Source organism: Palaemon carinicauda, chromosome 21, assembly GCF_036898095.1.
Source record: "Palaemon carinicauda isolate YSFRI2023 chromosome 21, ASM3689809v2, whole genome shotgun sequence".
Taxonomy (NCBI): domain Eukaryota; kingdom Metazoa; phylum Arthropoda; class Malacostraca; order Decapoda; family Palaemonidae; genus Palaemon; species Palaemon carinicauda.
Window position 1 is genome coordinate 33,227,357 of NC_090745.1, and position 18,299 is coordinate 33,245,655.

The window sequence follows — 18,299 nt, forward strand, 5'->3', positions numbered from 1 at the left end:
CAAGGGCCAAAACAGCATGCAAAAATTCGCTGCATGAACAAAGTAAAAAGGAAGGAGGACTACAGCAGCAGCAGTGAGGAGGAGCAGGTGGCCCCACTCCATACCCGTCAGCCTTCATCATCTACACCACATAAGGAGCGTGGCTATTCGTCGGGATCATGGCACCAAGGTGGTGAGCAGAGAGGAGCTTCCTCTCAGGGCCACAGGGAGAGCCTCTGTTTCTAGTATTTTAAGTTCGGCACTAAAGCCAGATATTGTGAAAAGCCCTGCAACTGCATGTCAAAAATCAGACTGTAGGGCTGCAGCAGCCTGCTGCAGCCCTGTGCAAAAGTCATGCATCCTACCAAGATCCTTCTTCCCAAGTAAGTGATGGCCCTGCTAGAGGGCCAAATCATCTGTACTAATATCTACATGGGTCAGTCAGTACTGTTAACCTGCCAGTGTCCTTTTTCATAAGGGATAACAAGTTGGGAATGAGATTCCTAGTGGACACTGGCGCCTGCCGATCATTTGTTCCACATTCATCAAGTAACGCCTCCTGCCGGAGGTACAAAGGACCTACAATCAAGATTAGTGGGGTGAGAACGATGGATTTATCCTTCCAAGGAAAAAAATACTGTTGGCCGTACATGGTAGCCAACGTCGAGCAGCCCTTGCTGAGAGCTGATTTCCTTCAGACTTTCAAACTCGCAGTGGACGTCGCCTCCAAGCGGCTTCTGCAGCCGCAGGAGATGGGGATGGCTGCGAACCCAAGCTGTGATACACCACTTGAGTTCAAGGCTCTTATGGAGAATTCAAGGGTGACTTCAAGGAAGACTTAGTTGTTCGCCAACCAGGGGCCCCTCAGCACGGGGTTAAACATCACATTGTCACAGAAGGGCCTCCTGCTTACTCCCGCTACAGGAGATTGTCACCAGAGAAATTCAAAGTCGCCAAGGAAGTGTTCTCTAACTTGGAGCGAGCAGGAATCTGCCAAAAAGATTCCTCACCCTGGGCCTCCCCCTTACACATGGTAGCCAAGGCAGACGGTGCGTGGAGGCCCTTTGGGGATTATCGTCGACTTAACAATGTCACAGGGCCAGATCGTTACCCTCCTCCACATTAATGATATTACAAATAATCTTGCATTGGCAAAATATTTCTCCAAATTCGATCTACTTAAAGGTTATTTTCAAGTGCTCGTTGCCACAGAAGACATCTCTAAGACTGCCATAATTACCCCATTTGGCACTTACACTTTCATCTCAACCTGCTTTGGTCTCAGGAATGCAGGTGTCACGTTTCAGCGCTTAATGGATTCCATCAAAGGAGACATGACCTTCGTCGTCGTGTATGTTGATGATATACTTATCTTTAGACTCTCCTTCAGGCAGCATATTCAGGACGTCCATAGAGTACTACAATGCCTTAAGGAAAATGGTCTTGTGGTCAGACCTGATAAATGTGAGTGGGCATGGTCTTCAGTAGAGGTGGCCACCATCAAGAGTTTTCCCATCCCAAGGATGTCAAAAGTCTTCAGGAATTTGCTGGAATGATAAATTATTATCACCATTTCCAGCCAAATGTTGCAGAAATTATGGCACCGCTATATGGCGCCCTTCAAGGGAAACCAAAGGAATTGATCTGGACGCCACTACTTCAGAAGGCATTCTATGAAACCAAGAGAGCCCTGGCATCCGCTACAAGGTTGTCATGTCCCTCTCCTGATGGAGATCTAATTCTCACAACGAATGCCAGCAGCGTTGCTATTGGAGGCGTGTTGGAGCAACAGACGTCGAATAGAAAGCAGCCACTCTCCTTCTTCGGTGAGAAATTAACTGGCCCAGAGAGGAAGTACTCTACCTTTGACATAGAGCTGCTGGCAGTGCACAAGGGAGTACGCCAATTCCACCATCTCCTTGAGGGTAGGCCCTGCACCATCCAGACGGACCATCTGCCTCTCGTCCATGCATTTACTAAAGCTGCAGATGCATGGTCTTCCCGTCAGCAACATCAGCTCTCAGCCATCACGGAATTTCCCTGCCGGATTGCATACATTAGGGGAAACTCAAATAAAGTAGTAGATGCCCTCTCATACAATGCCATAAACGTAGTGCAACTTAGAATAAATTAAAATGATATTGTGGAAGGTCAAATGAATGACAAAGAATTAGTGCACATCCTTCGTGAGGATAATAATTTGAAGTGGATTTCTTAAAAAGTTGGATGGTTTTCCCTACTGTGTGAAATAAGTTGCCTTTCAGAAAGACTGCTTTTGAAAATGTGCATAATCTCTCTCACCCATCAGGCAGTTCAATAATGAAAATAATGATAGAGAGATATTTATGGAGGAATATGAAAAGTGATATAAAGTTTTGGTGTAGGAAATGTGTTTCTTGTTAAAAAGCAAAAGTAAGTAAGTGGGTAGAAACTGGTGTGGGAAAATTTAATAAGTTACCAGCTAGATGTCTAGCCCACATCCATGTGGATATAGTAGGTCCCTTAACTCCGTCAGAGGGATACGAATATTCATTTACGATAGCTGATAGAAATACAAGGTGGCCAGAGGTGGTTCCCCTCCATCAGCCGATGGTTGAGAGTTGTGCAAAGGATCTTATTCAGTGGGTGGCTAGACACAGTGTCCCAGAAACCATTGTGAGTGATAGAGGAACAAGTTTCACGTCACGCCTTTGGGAGGCATTGGCTGCATCCCTGGGCACATCCTTACATCACATTACAGCATATAACCAAGAGGCGAATGGCATGGTGGAACGTTTCCACCGCACGTTAAAAGTATCTCTTATGGCTAGGTGTTAAGGTCAACACTGGCACTGCAACCTACCCTGGGTGCTGCTGGGTCTCCGTACCGCTCCCCATGCGGCACTTAATTTGTTGCCAGCTGAAGCATTGTACGGTCAAGTAATATGAATACCAGCGGATGTCCTTCCAGGCAGCAACGAGCCACAGGGTTTAGCAGACGTACGAAATACCATAGAAAAAATTATGCCTGCAAAACAGTCGTATTCCGATGTCACAAAAAGATATGTGCCACCAAACCTATTCAATGTCTTTCATGTGTTCGTTCGAATTGACCATCACCGCCCACCTCTTTTTCCTAAGTATGAGGGCCCATACAGTGTATTAGAAAGAAGTGAAAAAGCGTTCAAAATTCAAATAGAAGGCCGTGCCCTTTGGGTGTCTATCGACCGACTAAAAGTAGCTTATCTACCTGAGCATGAAAACAGCTCTGCTTATTAGGGGGGGGGGGAGTCATGTACAGAATGAGTGTTAAGCACTCAATCCCCCAAGAAACTAAGGTCATGTGTCTCTTCAACATATTGTAATCCTTATTTCATATCAAACGAACACTTGTGCAGATATTATTATATGTTGTTCTTAGAGAGAAAGAAATCATCTTTCCGTTAGGTATACTCACAAAGTACACTTTGAATTTTACCCGCATCTACTTCACTCCTCCTGGGTCAGGTCTTTACAGTATATATACATGAATGTATATAAATTTATATATATATATATATATATACATATATATATACATATATATATATATATATATACATATATATATATATATATATACAGTATATATATGAATATATATATATATATATATATACATATATATACATGTGTATATATATATATATATATATATACAGTATATATATATATATATATATACGAAAATTATCTGGGCTTGTGAATCCACTGTCTTCTCACCTTTTCCCTTGTTCATTTGCAATCTATAGGGACTCATTCAGTTATTTTTTTTTTGCCCATATATCATTTCTTTCTCATTATATGTCTTATATGTCCTGCCCATATCCATTTAATTTCTTAACATGTTAGAATATCCTCTACTTTAGTTTTCTCGCGTATCCATGTTGCTCTTTTTCTGCCTCATTATTTTTTTCATAGCTCTTTGAGTGTAACTAGCTTATGTTGTAGGATTTGCTAAGGCACCAAGTTTCTTATGCATGAGTTAATACTGGTAGGACCATCTGATAGAATATATTTCAGTTCAGAGAAAGAGGCATTTTACTTTTCATTATCTTTTTTGTTTACCAAAACCTCTCCATCCCATGCTTATCCCTCTTTTAATTTCTGTGTTATGTCCTGGGGAAACACTTACTGCTTGCCTTAAGTAAGCATATTCATTAACAATCTCTAGAGGTTCGTCCTTAACCCTTATTCGTTATCTCTGTATTTTCATTGAATATTGTGTTAGTTTTGCTCATATTCATTTCCAGTCCTACATTTCTGCTTTCTCTCTTCAAATGTTCTATCATCTTCTGCAATTCCTTCCATGATTCACTAAATATAATTAAGTCATCTGCAATTCTTAAGATATGAAGGTATTTCCCATTAATGTTAATTCCTGCATTGTCCCAATCTAAATTCTTTAAACAGTTCTTCTAGGGACGTTTTGTATAATTTAGAAGAGATAGGGTCTCCTTGTTTAACTCCTTTTGTCAATTAGAATTTTTTCACTAAATTTATGTAGTTTTAAGATAGCTATACTACCTTTTTAGATATTTTTAAGGGTTGTAACAATGTTACATCTATACCTCGTCTTTGAAGGTCTTTCATTACTGCTAAAGTTTTGACAGAATCAAAATCATTTTTCATACTGTTTATATGCCAAAACCTTTCTCATTCTATTTAAAGGCCATACATAGGGGTTTGCCATACTTAGTTTTGTTATTAGCTGGTTAAATAGACGGATCTGGTCAGTTGTTTAATATCCGCTTCTTAAAACTGCATGCTTTCTTAGCTGATTAAATTCTATCTATCTTTTCATTTTACCTAATGTGATCATTGTAACTATTTCAAATATTAATGAGAGTAAACTTATTGGGTGGTAATTTTTTAGGTATTTTTTTTTTTTTTCTAAGCTGCAGGTATAGATCAGTCTTGTGAACATTTTGTGTAAAGTTCAGCGAGAATTGCTACCATGAAATCTCCTCTATCTATCAATAAATCCTTTGTTAGGCCTTCCTCTTCTTATTTGACTCTTTTCATGACTTTTATTGTTTTTTCCCTTCTTCTGCTACTCTCAGTACTGGATCAGTTTGTTTCATTATTTCTATTGGCGAAGATATTTCTTATATCCATTTTCATCCTTTAAAGCAAACATCTGTTGGTGTCCTGTTCCAAGTCTCCTTTATTATCAATTCGACGATTCTTCCTTTCTTTAGTGTTTGCTCAATTTTGGTCTGATTGTGTTTACGAGTGTCTTATTTTCTTAGTTTGTTTATATATTTTGAAAATTATATATCATCTTGCTTGGATTTTGCGCTCATTTCCAATATTTCCTTTATTAGATTTTTGTGTTTTCTGATAGTTTTCCTTAATCTTGTTTAGAAAATTTTCCACCTAGCTCTTGTGCTGACCCCAAAACAAATTTTGTAAAATTTTTATTAATTTTTTCGTCTTTTCCCTCTATTTCATCGCGTAGCTGGGAGTACCTATTTTGCATTACTAAGCTAAACTCATCATATTTTTTTTTCTTATTACAGGAAGGTTTATTTTCTCTCTTAAAATCAGCCTTTTTCTTTCCTTCCTAAGAGCTGGACCGATTTTACCTCTCACAATTCTATGTTCACTTTCCTTGAACTTGATTAGAGCTGTTACCTCTTTAACTAAATTATTTTTTTACTGTGAATAAAATCTATTTCGTTTTTATAGTTAGGCTTCTCCATATTTATTTTATATATTAAATAAAAAAAGGTGTTAATGATTTTAAGCTTTATTTTTTTTCAGCAAATTCTACAAGAATGTGTCCTCTGTCATTTCTTGTGCCTACTTCAAATTTGCCTACAGCTGATTCTCCTCTCCACTTATGACTTACTTTACATATAAATCGCCGAAAACCAAATGCAAATAGTCTTTTTTTTTCTTTTTTAAAGATATCTCCAGATCTTCATTAAAAGTTCATATTTCTTCCTCTGTATTGGATGTTATTAGTACATACTTTTAAGTCTGATAATCAGTCCTCCAATTCTATCACTGATGCAATAAGAATTTTCTACGCTACCTGCACGATTTTTATTAATAAGAAAATCTACTCCATTTTCTTGGTTTCTTTCATATCCTCTGAAGCAAAAGGTATGACCTTCTTTTAACTCGATATAACATTCCTTTATTGTAATTTTACTCAATCTTTTTATATCCCGATTGATTTATTTCAGATCTTCTAGTAACACAGAAAGATTTTCTACCCCTGACAGGGTCCTGACATTGTATGTTGTGAGGTTCAGTTTCCAAAGGTGGCTCTCTCTCTCTCTCTCTCTCTCTCTCTCTCTCTCTCTCTACACACACACACACACACACACACATATATATATATATATATATGTATATATATATATGTGTGGTGTGTGTGTATGTATGCATACATGTGGACGCACATACACATACACAGAAACATACATACACACACACACACATATATATATGTATATATATATATGCATATATATATGTATATATATATATATATATATACTCTGTATATATTGCTAATAGAAAGGCATTTTGAAAACTGGTTTTTTATGACGAACGCTGTATTATCAAATCTACGGAGTACTTTTCTGTTTGTAAGGTTTCATCTTCATACCTTATCATCATAGTTTAAAACTAAAGACAAATAACATAATTATATATTAAAGCATTATATAATTGTCTTCTGTAAACTAGAAATTAGAGGAAATTAGTAATATAAAAATTGTTAAAAATTTAAAGATAAAATTAGAAATAAAAAACAAATGATGGATATAAATCGTACGTAAAACATGCTAGGATTAGAAAGCTGATAGCACAAATTTGATCAATATTGGAATGGGTTTATAACAGAAATTACATCGTTAGTATGTTTTTGATAAATTCACCAAGTAGGTCTATCAGTATTTTATGATGGTCATTGTGTACAAATTGCAATAGGTCACATACAAATCGTCCAAAAAAATATGATTTTGTTGTTACGTCTTTTGTCAGATGCCAGGAAATCACGACTAAAGAGTGTTTTCTCGTAATTCTTTTTCCTGGGGGACCCCCAGACCGCACGCCGTCAGTCCCATTTCAAATTCTAGCCGCCGCTCCCAACCTGAGAAGACGCAGATGCCAGTACTTGGCTGCACTCGGGCGGAGTTAGTAAAAAAATAAAAATAAAAATAAAAATACAAATAATCTGGCAGAGTCATGGTGGTATTACTATGGGACAGTACAAGGGTGGCGGAGAGTTGGCGTACGGGTGATGCACTGACTATATACGGGGCTCACGTACAGGCTCGTATGGCCACGTGCAGCTGCATTCTGATATCACACGACTGTAAAGGCACCACAGAGGGATGTCATGTACACTACGTGTGGTCAGCGTAGCATTCTCGCATTTACGTTTAACAAAGTACAGCTGCATATAGACATCATATTTTTGGAGGATAAATTGCAAAATTTCATTGTGGATGACATCCGGTTTTTGCATACAGCTGCATACAGCTTCACATGGCCCCAGAATAATCTAAAAGGGCTTGCTGATTGGAACAACTCATCATTTGGATTTTAGAATTTGCACCCTACACATCAAAACTGATCCAGTGCACGATGGACGGAGATCTACGGATATGGATTCTGCTCCATTCGCAGCACACTTATGCTGTTATTGCAGCTTATCTCCTGGACTCTGATGACAATGAAGAAGATAGATAAGAGCCTATAAAAACAGAGCAGAGCATGTTGGGTAATTACATTTATTATTCATGACTTTCCTTTATGCACCTTCTAAACATATTACGTCTTTAACTAATATATTTTCAGGTGAAACATTGGCTGCAGAGGAGACCTATGTTTGGGCAATATCATCATGTGATGGAAGAGTTAAACCTTGAAGATGTTCAAGCTTTTACAAAATTTGCCAGGGTGAGTCTCGATTTACTCGAAGAACTTGTAGCACAGGATGCAACACAGGATTACATAGCAAGATACAAATTATAGGCAGGCTCTGTCACCAAGGCTGAAGTTAGCCACCACTCTTCATTACTGACAATAGGGAACAGCTACAATATTTTGCAGTATGCCTTCAGAATTGCTCACAGCACTAACTCTGTGGTTGTTCCTGAAGTCTATCAAACTATCATCGATGAGCTTTCTGGCAAACTAATTGTATGCCCAACAACCCCAAAAGGATGGAAGGAAATAGCAGACTTGTTTTACAGAAAAAGAAATTTGTCTAATTGTTTGGGAGCCATAGACGGCAAATATGTAGCACCTCGTAAGCTGCCAAAATGTGGCAGTTACTACTTCACCAACAAAGAAATTGTTCTCCTGGCTGCAATTGATGCAGATTACAAATTTCTCTTTGTTGACATTGGATACACCCGTAGCAGTTCTTTTACAACTCTGAAACAAGTCACTTAGGAAAATGCCTTGCAATTTCCAGAACCTGAACCTTTGACTAATGAAGAGGACAGCTTCGAATGTTTAGAAATAAATTCTATGCACAAGAAAATATCCATTGTAACAGTTTACGAACCTCCAAGAACAAATAATAAATACCAATATCTTCTTTGATTAATTCTGTGTACTCATTGAGATGATTATCATGGGAAAAACGAATTAGTTATTTGTGGAGACTTCAATCCTTGGATGGATGATGTATCAAATCTTGATGCTTTAGCATTCAATGAGCTATTAGAATCATATCAATTGGTGAATAATGTTGACTGTGCAACTACTTCAACTGGACATACGTTGGACCTAGTTTTTGACTGATGGAATGAATAACATTATATCTGATATAAATGGAGAAGAGAAGTGCAATATCTCTCTAGTGCACAAACATTACATTTCGTCAACCTCTACAGAACATGCAGCGGGGAAGAAAATAAACTTTAGATATAAATCAAACCTCTCTTATTTTGTATTTATTGAAGGAGTGTTTTAATTATTTCATTTTACCTTGTTTCGAGTGTTGTTCTGCGGTCTGGTCTTCAGCTGCTGATTCTCATCTTAATTTGTTGGACAGGAACTTACTGTCTATTAAATTCCTTTATTCGTGGATAGTGCCATAGCTTCAGTACCATGGTCTTTCACTACCTTGGGGAAGAGTTCTCTTGCTTAGGGGTACAGTCTCGGGCACACAATTCTATCTTATTTCTCCTCTTGTGTTTTTTTTTTTTTCAAGTTTTTAGTTACTATTCTTAACATATTTTTTTCAGTAGTTAATTACTTCTCGTGTAGTTTCCTTATTTCCTTTCCTCACTGGGCTACTTTCCCTGTTGGAGCCCTCGGGCTTATAGCATTCTGCTTTTCCAACTAGGGTTGTAGCTTAGCAAGTAATAATAATAATAATAATAATAATAATAATAATAATAATAATAATATCTGGCACCGTCGTTCAGTTAGTTCATTATGCATGTTGTATAAGATTTTTTCTTTATAATTCTGAGCATCCTTTACATTCAGATCTTCCCGGACAGTTACATCCTGTTCGTAATACTAGGCAGGCAGTTAATTTTAATAGCCAGGCCTTCTCCATCATGAGGCTCAATACTACACAGTACGCTTGAAGTTTTATTCCAGCTGTGACCAAGTTGTGGAATTATCTTCCTAATCGGGTAGTTAAATCAGTTGAACTTCAAAAGTTCAAACTTGCAGCTAATGTTTTTATGTTGAACAGGCTGACATGAGTCCTTTTATAGTTTATATATGAAATATCTGTTTTAACGTTGGTAATGTTTTTGAAATATTTCATTTCAATTGTTCATTACTTCTTATATTGTTTATTTATTTTCCATGAAGAGATGAAAGTTACTTCATGAAACCGTCACACTTAAATTTAGTTTTAGTAAATGTCAGTGTAGATTACATGAGTTTTAACTAAAAATATAATCAACCTAGAGAGAGAGAGAGAGAGAGAGAGAGAGAGAGAGAGAGAGAGAGAGAATTTCTATAAATAGAATGGCAAACTATCAGTAATCCAAAAAGAAACTTTAACTGCAGAAGATACGGACTATAACCTCATATGTATTACTATCATGGAGCTAGATTATAATTTTGAATAAGTGGGTTTGTATTTTATATATAAATATATATATATATATATATATATACATATATATATATATATATATATATGTATATATATATATATACAGTATATATATATATATATATATAAATATATATTTATCTACATTTATATATATATAAATATAAATATATATATATATATATATATATTAATCATCAGCAACTATATATATATACAGTATATATATATATATATATATATATATTTATATATATATATATATATATATATAGTAATCATCAGCCGTTGCTAGTCCACTGTAGGACAAAGGTCCTAGCCCTGTCCTTCCACTCTTGTCTGTTTATGGTCTTTCTATGCCAGATTTTACCAGCAAATTTCCTAAGCTCGTCAGTCCATCGATTTTTTCTTCCTTCACCTGCTTATTCTTAATGTCCATCTATTATCTGTCACTCTCATATGCCCTGCCTTTGTTTATTTCTTTTTCTTACAATGTTGTTAGAATATCCTCTACTTTAGTTTGCTCGTGTATCCTTTTTCTGTCTATTTGTGTTAATATCCTCATTATTCGTTCCAAAGCACTTTGATTTGTAACTAGCTTATGTTCTAAGACTTATGTAAGACTCCAATTTTCTGATGAATAAGTTATTACTGCTAGGACCAAGTGATTAAATATTTTTCCATCTAGAGAAAGTGGCATTCTACTTTTCATAATTTCACTTTGTTTACCAAAAGCTCTCCATCCTAAGCTTATCCTTCTTTTAATTTTAGTTTCATGTCCTTGGGAAACATAAGTACGTATATTCATTAGCTACTGTTTCTCACTGTTTCTCTAAAGGTTCTTCCATTACCATTATTTGTTGCCTCCGCATTTTCATCGAACAATATTTTAGTTTTACTTATATTCATTTTCAATCCTATATTTCTCCATTCTCTATTCAAATCTTCTATCATCTTTTGCAATTCCTCCCATAATTCACTTAATGGAACTATGATATCTGCAAATGTTCCCAATCTAAATTCTTAAACAGTTCTTCTAGGTATGTTTTGTGTAATTTAGAAGAGATAGGGTCTCTTTGTATAACTCTTTTGTCAATTGTGATTAATTAAAGAGAGATGTGGTCTCCCTTATTAAGCGGTAATTTTTCAGGTCTTTTGTGTCTCCTTTTATTTTGAATTAGCATAAAGATGAAGTTTTTTTTTTTTAAACTGTAGTTATAGAGCATTCTGGCAGATATTTTGTGTAAATTTCATCAAGTTTTACTACTATGAAATCTCCTCCATATATACTATATAAATATCATATATATATATATATATATATATATATATATATATATATATATATATATATATATATATATATCATGCCAAATATTCTATTATGCTAATACAATAGATAAAGACAAATTATTTTCGATTTGATACTGCAGTTACATTCAACCACGCCCTCCCTCTCTCCTAGTATATGTATGTATTAACGTCAGACGTAAATCTCAGTATCATTTGGTTTTTTATTTCTATGCATACTCTGTCGGTGTGTATGCTCCTGCATGTAAATTAAGTGCTTATGCTTACTTTGCTGAATTCAATTCAATATGACCTTTTTAAGGAGATTAAACCATGAATTGACAATACAATTTTTGAGGGACTAAGATCAATTCTCAGAAACCTCTGATATGGCTGTTTTAACAGTTAGCTTTCGCATTGTTCAGTATCTGGAAATTTAAATGGGATTATAATGTAATTTTATTACTACGAATTTTGTTCAATATCATTTGTAATCTACGTGGTATGAAAACCCCAAAATTCTATAATTGTACAAGTTTACTAGGTCTGAATGAAACATGTTTCAAACAAAGCTGAGATTTTAATTTTTGGTGGTCTTTGTTGATTGTATAAAACAAGAATTCTACAGTAGATAAAGGGAAAACAGAAAACAGAAAATCTTCAAAGAAATAAAAAACAGGCTTTTCAGAGATATGTCTAACATGAAGAAATTAAAAGGTTTTCATGATATAAAGCTTGGAATTTACGAAAACCTTCAGACCTTGATAAAACTAATACAATTATGAACACCTTCCGTTCAATAGTTGCTTCTAGAAGAATGCAATAAAAGAAATATGGAAGATTGAAATTATTCCCCCGCTCTCTCTCTCTCTCTCTCTCTCTCTCTCTCTCTCTCTCTCTCTCTCATATTCCCAAGAGGTAAAAATTCATTACATGTGAGCTGGAAATAAAGAGATTGTGTTTCTGATATGAATCATGTTAGAAGAAGTGGAGAGACTAATTACAATTCGACGAGTCGAGAATTGCTATTGGTTGATGATCGAACGGAAGGATGCAGGCGCTCCAATAATTAGAGATAAGTCAGAGGTAGTCCACTGATGAGGTTTTCTGGGAATGTACAGTGTCACGGACAAATATATTGTTTTAAAGGCTAAGCAGTAAAGGAAATGCGCGGAAAGTAGGGTGAATATTGCCGAGCTATCACCTTGCCTCCCTGATCCATGGGTGTCTGGGAAGCAGTTCGAGCCGCTTTCATTTCTCCTTGGGTTTTCTGATGGCCCAAGCACACGTGTATTGAATTCGTTTCCATGTCAACAGGTACACCGGGGAGAGGGGACGCAGAGTAAGAACCAGTATGGTGCGGTTACGTCACCTGCCATCCATAGGCTGCGTTTACACCAAGCGATTCGAATCGATTCAATTCATGGAGAATCATTTGACTCGAGTCATTTTGAATCGGTATAGTTCCGACCTACTGAATGATCTGATTAACACATCATTCAGTACCAAGGCAGCCTTCGAGGAGTATGGACGTCTTTGCTGTTGCAGAAATAGCATTGTTGCTGTGGCTGAGAAAGCGTAGACGGGGGTGCATCCAATAAATTCCAGAAGACCTGAATTTGGGAGCTTTGGACATTTGTTCCCAGATTTGGTCAATAATCCGATGAAGTTTTATGACTTCTTTAGGATGACCACAGAACAATTTAAGATATTGGTTAAGTTGATGGGACCCTCCATCAAGAAGCAGAATACCAATTACCGTCTTGCAATTCAACCTGAAGAAAGACTGGCCATTTTCCTAAGGTAAATGTATTATCTAAAATAATTCCACTTATATATTGATTGAGTGTTTAAGGTAGCTGTAAATTATATAAAAAATATAGACATGCTTTATGTCTGGTTATGGATACAATATTGCTAACGATATGGATACAAAGGTAGGTTTAACAGTTTATATTTACCTCTTAGGCTTCTGTTACAGTAGAAATTACATGTATTGCGCTAATCTGTAGAGGGAATTGCTGTACTAGGCAATATTATTCTGCATATTAAGAAAATTACAACAGAAAGCATTATGGATATGGTTATATATTTTTATTTGGCAACTGTAGGGTGTATTGTCTACTTTTTAAATGTGTGACATAACTGTTATGTCCTCCAACTTAAAAAAAAACTGTTATGTCCTCCAACTTAAAAAAAAAAAAAAAACTTATGTCCTCCAACTTAAAAAAAAAAAACTGTTATGTCCTCCAACTTAAAAAAAAAAAAAACTGTTATGTCCTCCAACTTAAAAAAAAAACAAAACTGTTATGTCCTCCAACTTAAAAAAAAAAAAAACTGTTATGTCCTCCAACTTAAAAGATACCTTTCACAGATAAGTGAACTCAGAAGAAGTACTATCACTAGTATACGGTGATGGTGTAGTATTAGATGGATGTTGGTGTTGGCCAGTCCAGTAACCGTAGCTAGAGTTTTGGTCCTTGGCGAGTTTTCTACGAAAGGCCTGATGTATTTCTATTTTGATGTCAATACTGTCGATGGGTGACAATTGTTTCATAAGAGGGAGAAGACTTAACAGGAACTGGCGATCTGGGTCAGATTCATTTTCATTTTTACAAACTGCTTGTTCTCGCAACTTTTGCAACTCCCCCACGATTTGCCCATCTACATCACTTGGAAGCTCGCAGCGACGTCTTTTGTTGGCATTATGCTTCTTTGCTCTAGATGATGGCTGCTTGATAACAGGTGTAGACATACTTGTACTTCCCCCTTCACAGACGTCAACATTGGTTGCTGTTTGTACAGAACGCACACTGTCAGGTGCATCCGTGATATTAGTAGTTGATGAAGCATCATCCATATCAAATTCAGAATTTATGTCCTCATTTGGGGGTGTTGGTACATTACATGATGTGGCTCGTGGTGTCACATAGGGTATGAGGAATTCCATAGCATCGTAGAATACCCATTTCTTGGCTTTGATGCTAGCTGATCCAGATGTATGAGTAGTAAATTTCCTCTTTTCTCTCATGAAGTTGCTCCTTAATTGATGCCATTTTTCCTTGCAATCGGATTCTGTGGAAAAAATAATAATGGTGATTAGAAGGATGGTCATAATAGTAGTTATTATTACTTTAATGACAACAGCGGTGATGAAAAATAACATGGAAACAGAAGCCCTATTCATAGAGGGTTGTCTCTTTCTCTATTTAAGACATGTTGCTACCGGAGAGTCTTTTGCTTCCCTTGGGTCCCAGTTCCGCATTGGGAAGACTACAGTACATAACATTGTCAAGGAAACAAGTATTGCCGTATGGGAGGTATTACAACCACAGTATATGCCAGTACCTGATCATCAACAGTGGAAAGAGATAGCAAGAGCATTTTTCGATAAATGCAATGTTCCAAACTGTATCGGAAGTGTGGATGGCAAGCATTGTCGCCTGAAATGCCCACCTAATGCAGGCTCACTTTTCCATAATTATAAACAGTATCACTCTATTGTATTAATGGCTATTGCTGATGCCAAGTGTTGTTTTACTCTGATTGATGTTGGGGCATATGGGCGAAACAGTGACAGTGCAGTCTTTAGTAACTCTAATATGGGTAGGTCATTTCTCTCTGGTCATTTAGATATCCCACAGCCTAGTGAAATACCTACTACTGATATCAAAATACCATTCTATCTCATAGGAGATGGAGCTTTCCCTTTAAAGCCCAATATAATGAGGCCATATCCTCGAAATGACCTAAATTACTCTAGAAAGGTATTCAACTATAGGATGAGTAGAGCTAGGAGAACTGTAGAATGTGCTTTCAGAATGCTAACTCAGAAATTTGGTGTACTGAAAACATCAATGGAAACAAGCACTGGGGTATCTGAGGCAATAGTTAAAAGTATCTGTGTGCTTCATAATTTCATTCACCATGAAGACAGCATGAACTTTCGTAGTGATAATGATGATGTAATTGATGACCACCATCAAAACATGAGGAGCCTGTCACCAACAAGAAGTACTAGGCCTACAGCAGAAGCTTTCTCCATTCGCGACACTCTGAGAGAATACTTTGTCTCACCAGGTGGAGCTGTCGAATGGCAGGACAGAAACATCCACTGATGTACATATTCGCTGCAGAGGAGATGACCACACCAGTTTTTACCATATCACATCTACTCTTTAGTTAGGTTTAAGGTATTGTATACGGAGGATAATATTAAAATAATTATAGGCAGCTATGTTATTCCTACTATTCTGTCATATTACCATTTACTTTTAGAAGAACATTATGTGAACATTAGTGAACGAAATCAGAGACAACTGTTAATAATAGGAACTGTAGCCTACACCCCACCCTATGTAGCCTACACCCCACCCTCTACTCTGCCTGGTGCCTGGCTGGCTGGCAATTACGTTATATCACATTTGAAAAGTAGACAATATACCTTACAGTTGCGAAATAAAAGTATCCAACCATATTTACAATGCTTTGTTGTTGTTTTTAATAGGCAAAATAATATTTCCTATTACAGCAATCCCTTCCATAGTTCAGTGCAGTACATGTAATTTCTACTGTAATAGCAGCTATAATAGTTCAATAAAAACTGTTAAACTTACCTTTGCATTTCATTTCTGTAGCAATATCAGTCCATAATGCAGCAATTACATCACGATCATGGTGCATAGGATCACTGGGATCATAAATAGCACGTCGTTCTTGCACTAAACTGATGAGGAGTTCCACATGCATGATGCTTCCTGCTCGTCTGACTCGCCTTGACTGATGAAAAAATGGAACCGCGCGCATCAGTGATTCTGAATCGCCATGAATCTCCATGATTTGAATTGACTCGATTCGCTTGGTGTAAACGATTCCATTGAATTTAACGTGGCGAATCATGACGAATCATGAATTGGGATGATTCTCCATGAACTGAATCGATTCGATTCGCTTGGTGTAAACGCAGCCATAGGTGAGACAAGCCTTTCACTCCCAGCAATGTAGTGGAAATAAGACGCACAGACTATGTGAATTAAGACTACGGGCCGACCAAGGGAATGGCCCGTGCCAACGAGAACTGTTGGCTATAATCTACAGCAAGTTAAGCCAGTTAAGTTCGAGTCCTACGCGTGAGTGGGCAACCTTCACTAGGCCCATCGGCCATGGTAAGCCTACCACAGCCATGGCGGACGTCCATACACCAGTAACGCCACACGACGTCCAATAGTTTCTTTTAATTTAAATGTCTCACCGTCTACTCTCCCCGGGTATTGTACCAGTTAAAAGTAAATTCCATTGTAATTGACCATTGAAATCATTTAAGAGCAAGCGAGAAACTTATTAATCTTCTGTTATGCACACTCAAGACTTAAAGTTCTCTTTTACTCGCTTTGAAGAAGATTTATGCTCATTTTAATTGTGAAACTTACCTTAGACAATAAATCTTACTTTACCATTTAACCATCGTCTAATTGACCGCCTCCTATCCTGTATGATCTGATTATTACCCCACGCCCTTATGACAACAGTATAGTCCTGTACTAACAGTAATTGTAGAGAATACTATTGAAATGTTTTATACATTTTATTGGGATGTTGTTAGTACATAATACCTATTCACCTTATAAATTCAATTATAAGGAAAACATGGTTTCAAATACATGAAAAATAGCTTTAAGATAGCTTAAAATTGTATCACCTCCCTGGGGTTTACAGCAACACCCCACCCCCGGACCCCAGCTGTTTTGGTTATGTTTTCCGAAACCAATTTTTTTGAACTTGCTCGATCTGCGCTTACAGTTATATGTAGTTGTAAATGGTAGGCTGGAAATGATGGATGAAAATAAATTTGGAATTTTAATATTATTTGATCTTAGTGCTGCTTTTCATTCAGTTGTGCATGGACTACTAAATGATTTATGGTCCATCGATATTGGGGATCAAGCTTTTGTATACCTAAAAGACTACTTGGTTGACAGAAATTACTGTGTGCAAATTGGAAATTCTTATTCATCATATGAACCTTTAAACAGAGGAGTACCTCAGGGGAGTGTACTGGGCCCAATCTTATTCTGTATGTACAGTATACTATTGATTTGTCAAAAATACTGCAAAAGCATGGAGTAAAGTTCATACTATTTGCAGATGATACACAATTTTACCTCTCCATAAATGATATAGACGGCACTACTGAAACTCTACAGTAAACCGAATTCTTGACAGTGTTAGGGAATGGATGAAAATTAAACATCTAAAATTAAATGAAAAGGAAACTGAATTCATGGTGGTTAGAAAGGTAAACACCATAAGAAACTTAGGTGCTATTCAAATAAACATAAAAAACAACTCTTCACCAATATCTGATAAAGTTCGTGATCTAGGCGTATCTCTTGATTGCAACTTGTGTTCCAATGCCCAAATAAATAATGAAGTAAAAACTGCTGGTTATCATCTTAGAAATATTGCTTTTATAAAGAAGTACCTATATGGACATTCTGTGAAGAAACTTGTGATAAACTGTGTTATTACCAGGATTGACTATTGTAACTCCATCTACTATGATTATAAAAAGTGTTATCTAAAAATGACAAAACATATTAAACAGGAGCAAGACTGATAAAAGGTGTCCCATCCCGAGGAAGAAACACTCATATACTAGTTAATTTACACTGGTGGCCTATTAAAGTGAGAATTGAGTTTAAAACATATACAATAGCCCATCAAGTTATAAGAACTGGACGTCCAAAATATCTAAGAGAATTGCTACAATTGTGCAGCCAACAAATTGAATTGACACCAGAATAGTTACAGATGGTTTCAAATTATTGGAATCTAGATGTATGCCTACTGTAGGCTCTAGAGCCCTTAAATATGCGGCCCCGAGACTACAATAAGCTCCCACCAAACATTTGATAGACTGAAGATATTAAGGCTTTCAAGAAGACACTATAAAACTTGCTTG

General features: G+C 36.6%; 1 protein-coding gene across 1 annotated transcript; it reads right to left on the minus strand.

The window, feature by feature from the left end:
- Positions 1-8,699: 8,699 nt before the first annotated feature.
- Positions 8,700-16,095, minus strand: LOC137614824 (uncharacterized). The gene is made up of 4 exons (XM_068344488.1): positions 15,955-16,095; positions 13,736-14,413; positions 10,874-11,046; positions 8,700-8,765 (listed from the first exon to the last, which is right to left on the minus strand). Exons 1-4 carry the CDS (start codon positions 16,085-16,087, stop codon positions 8,700-8,702), a joined length of 1,050 nt encoding a protein of 349 aa, XP_068200589.1. The 5' UTR covers positions 16,088-16,095.
- Positions 16,096-18,299: the final 2,204 nt, after the last annotated feature.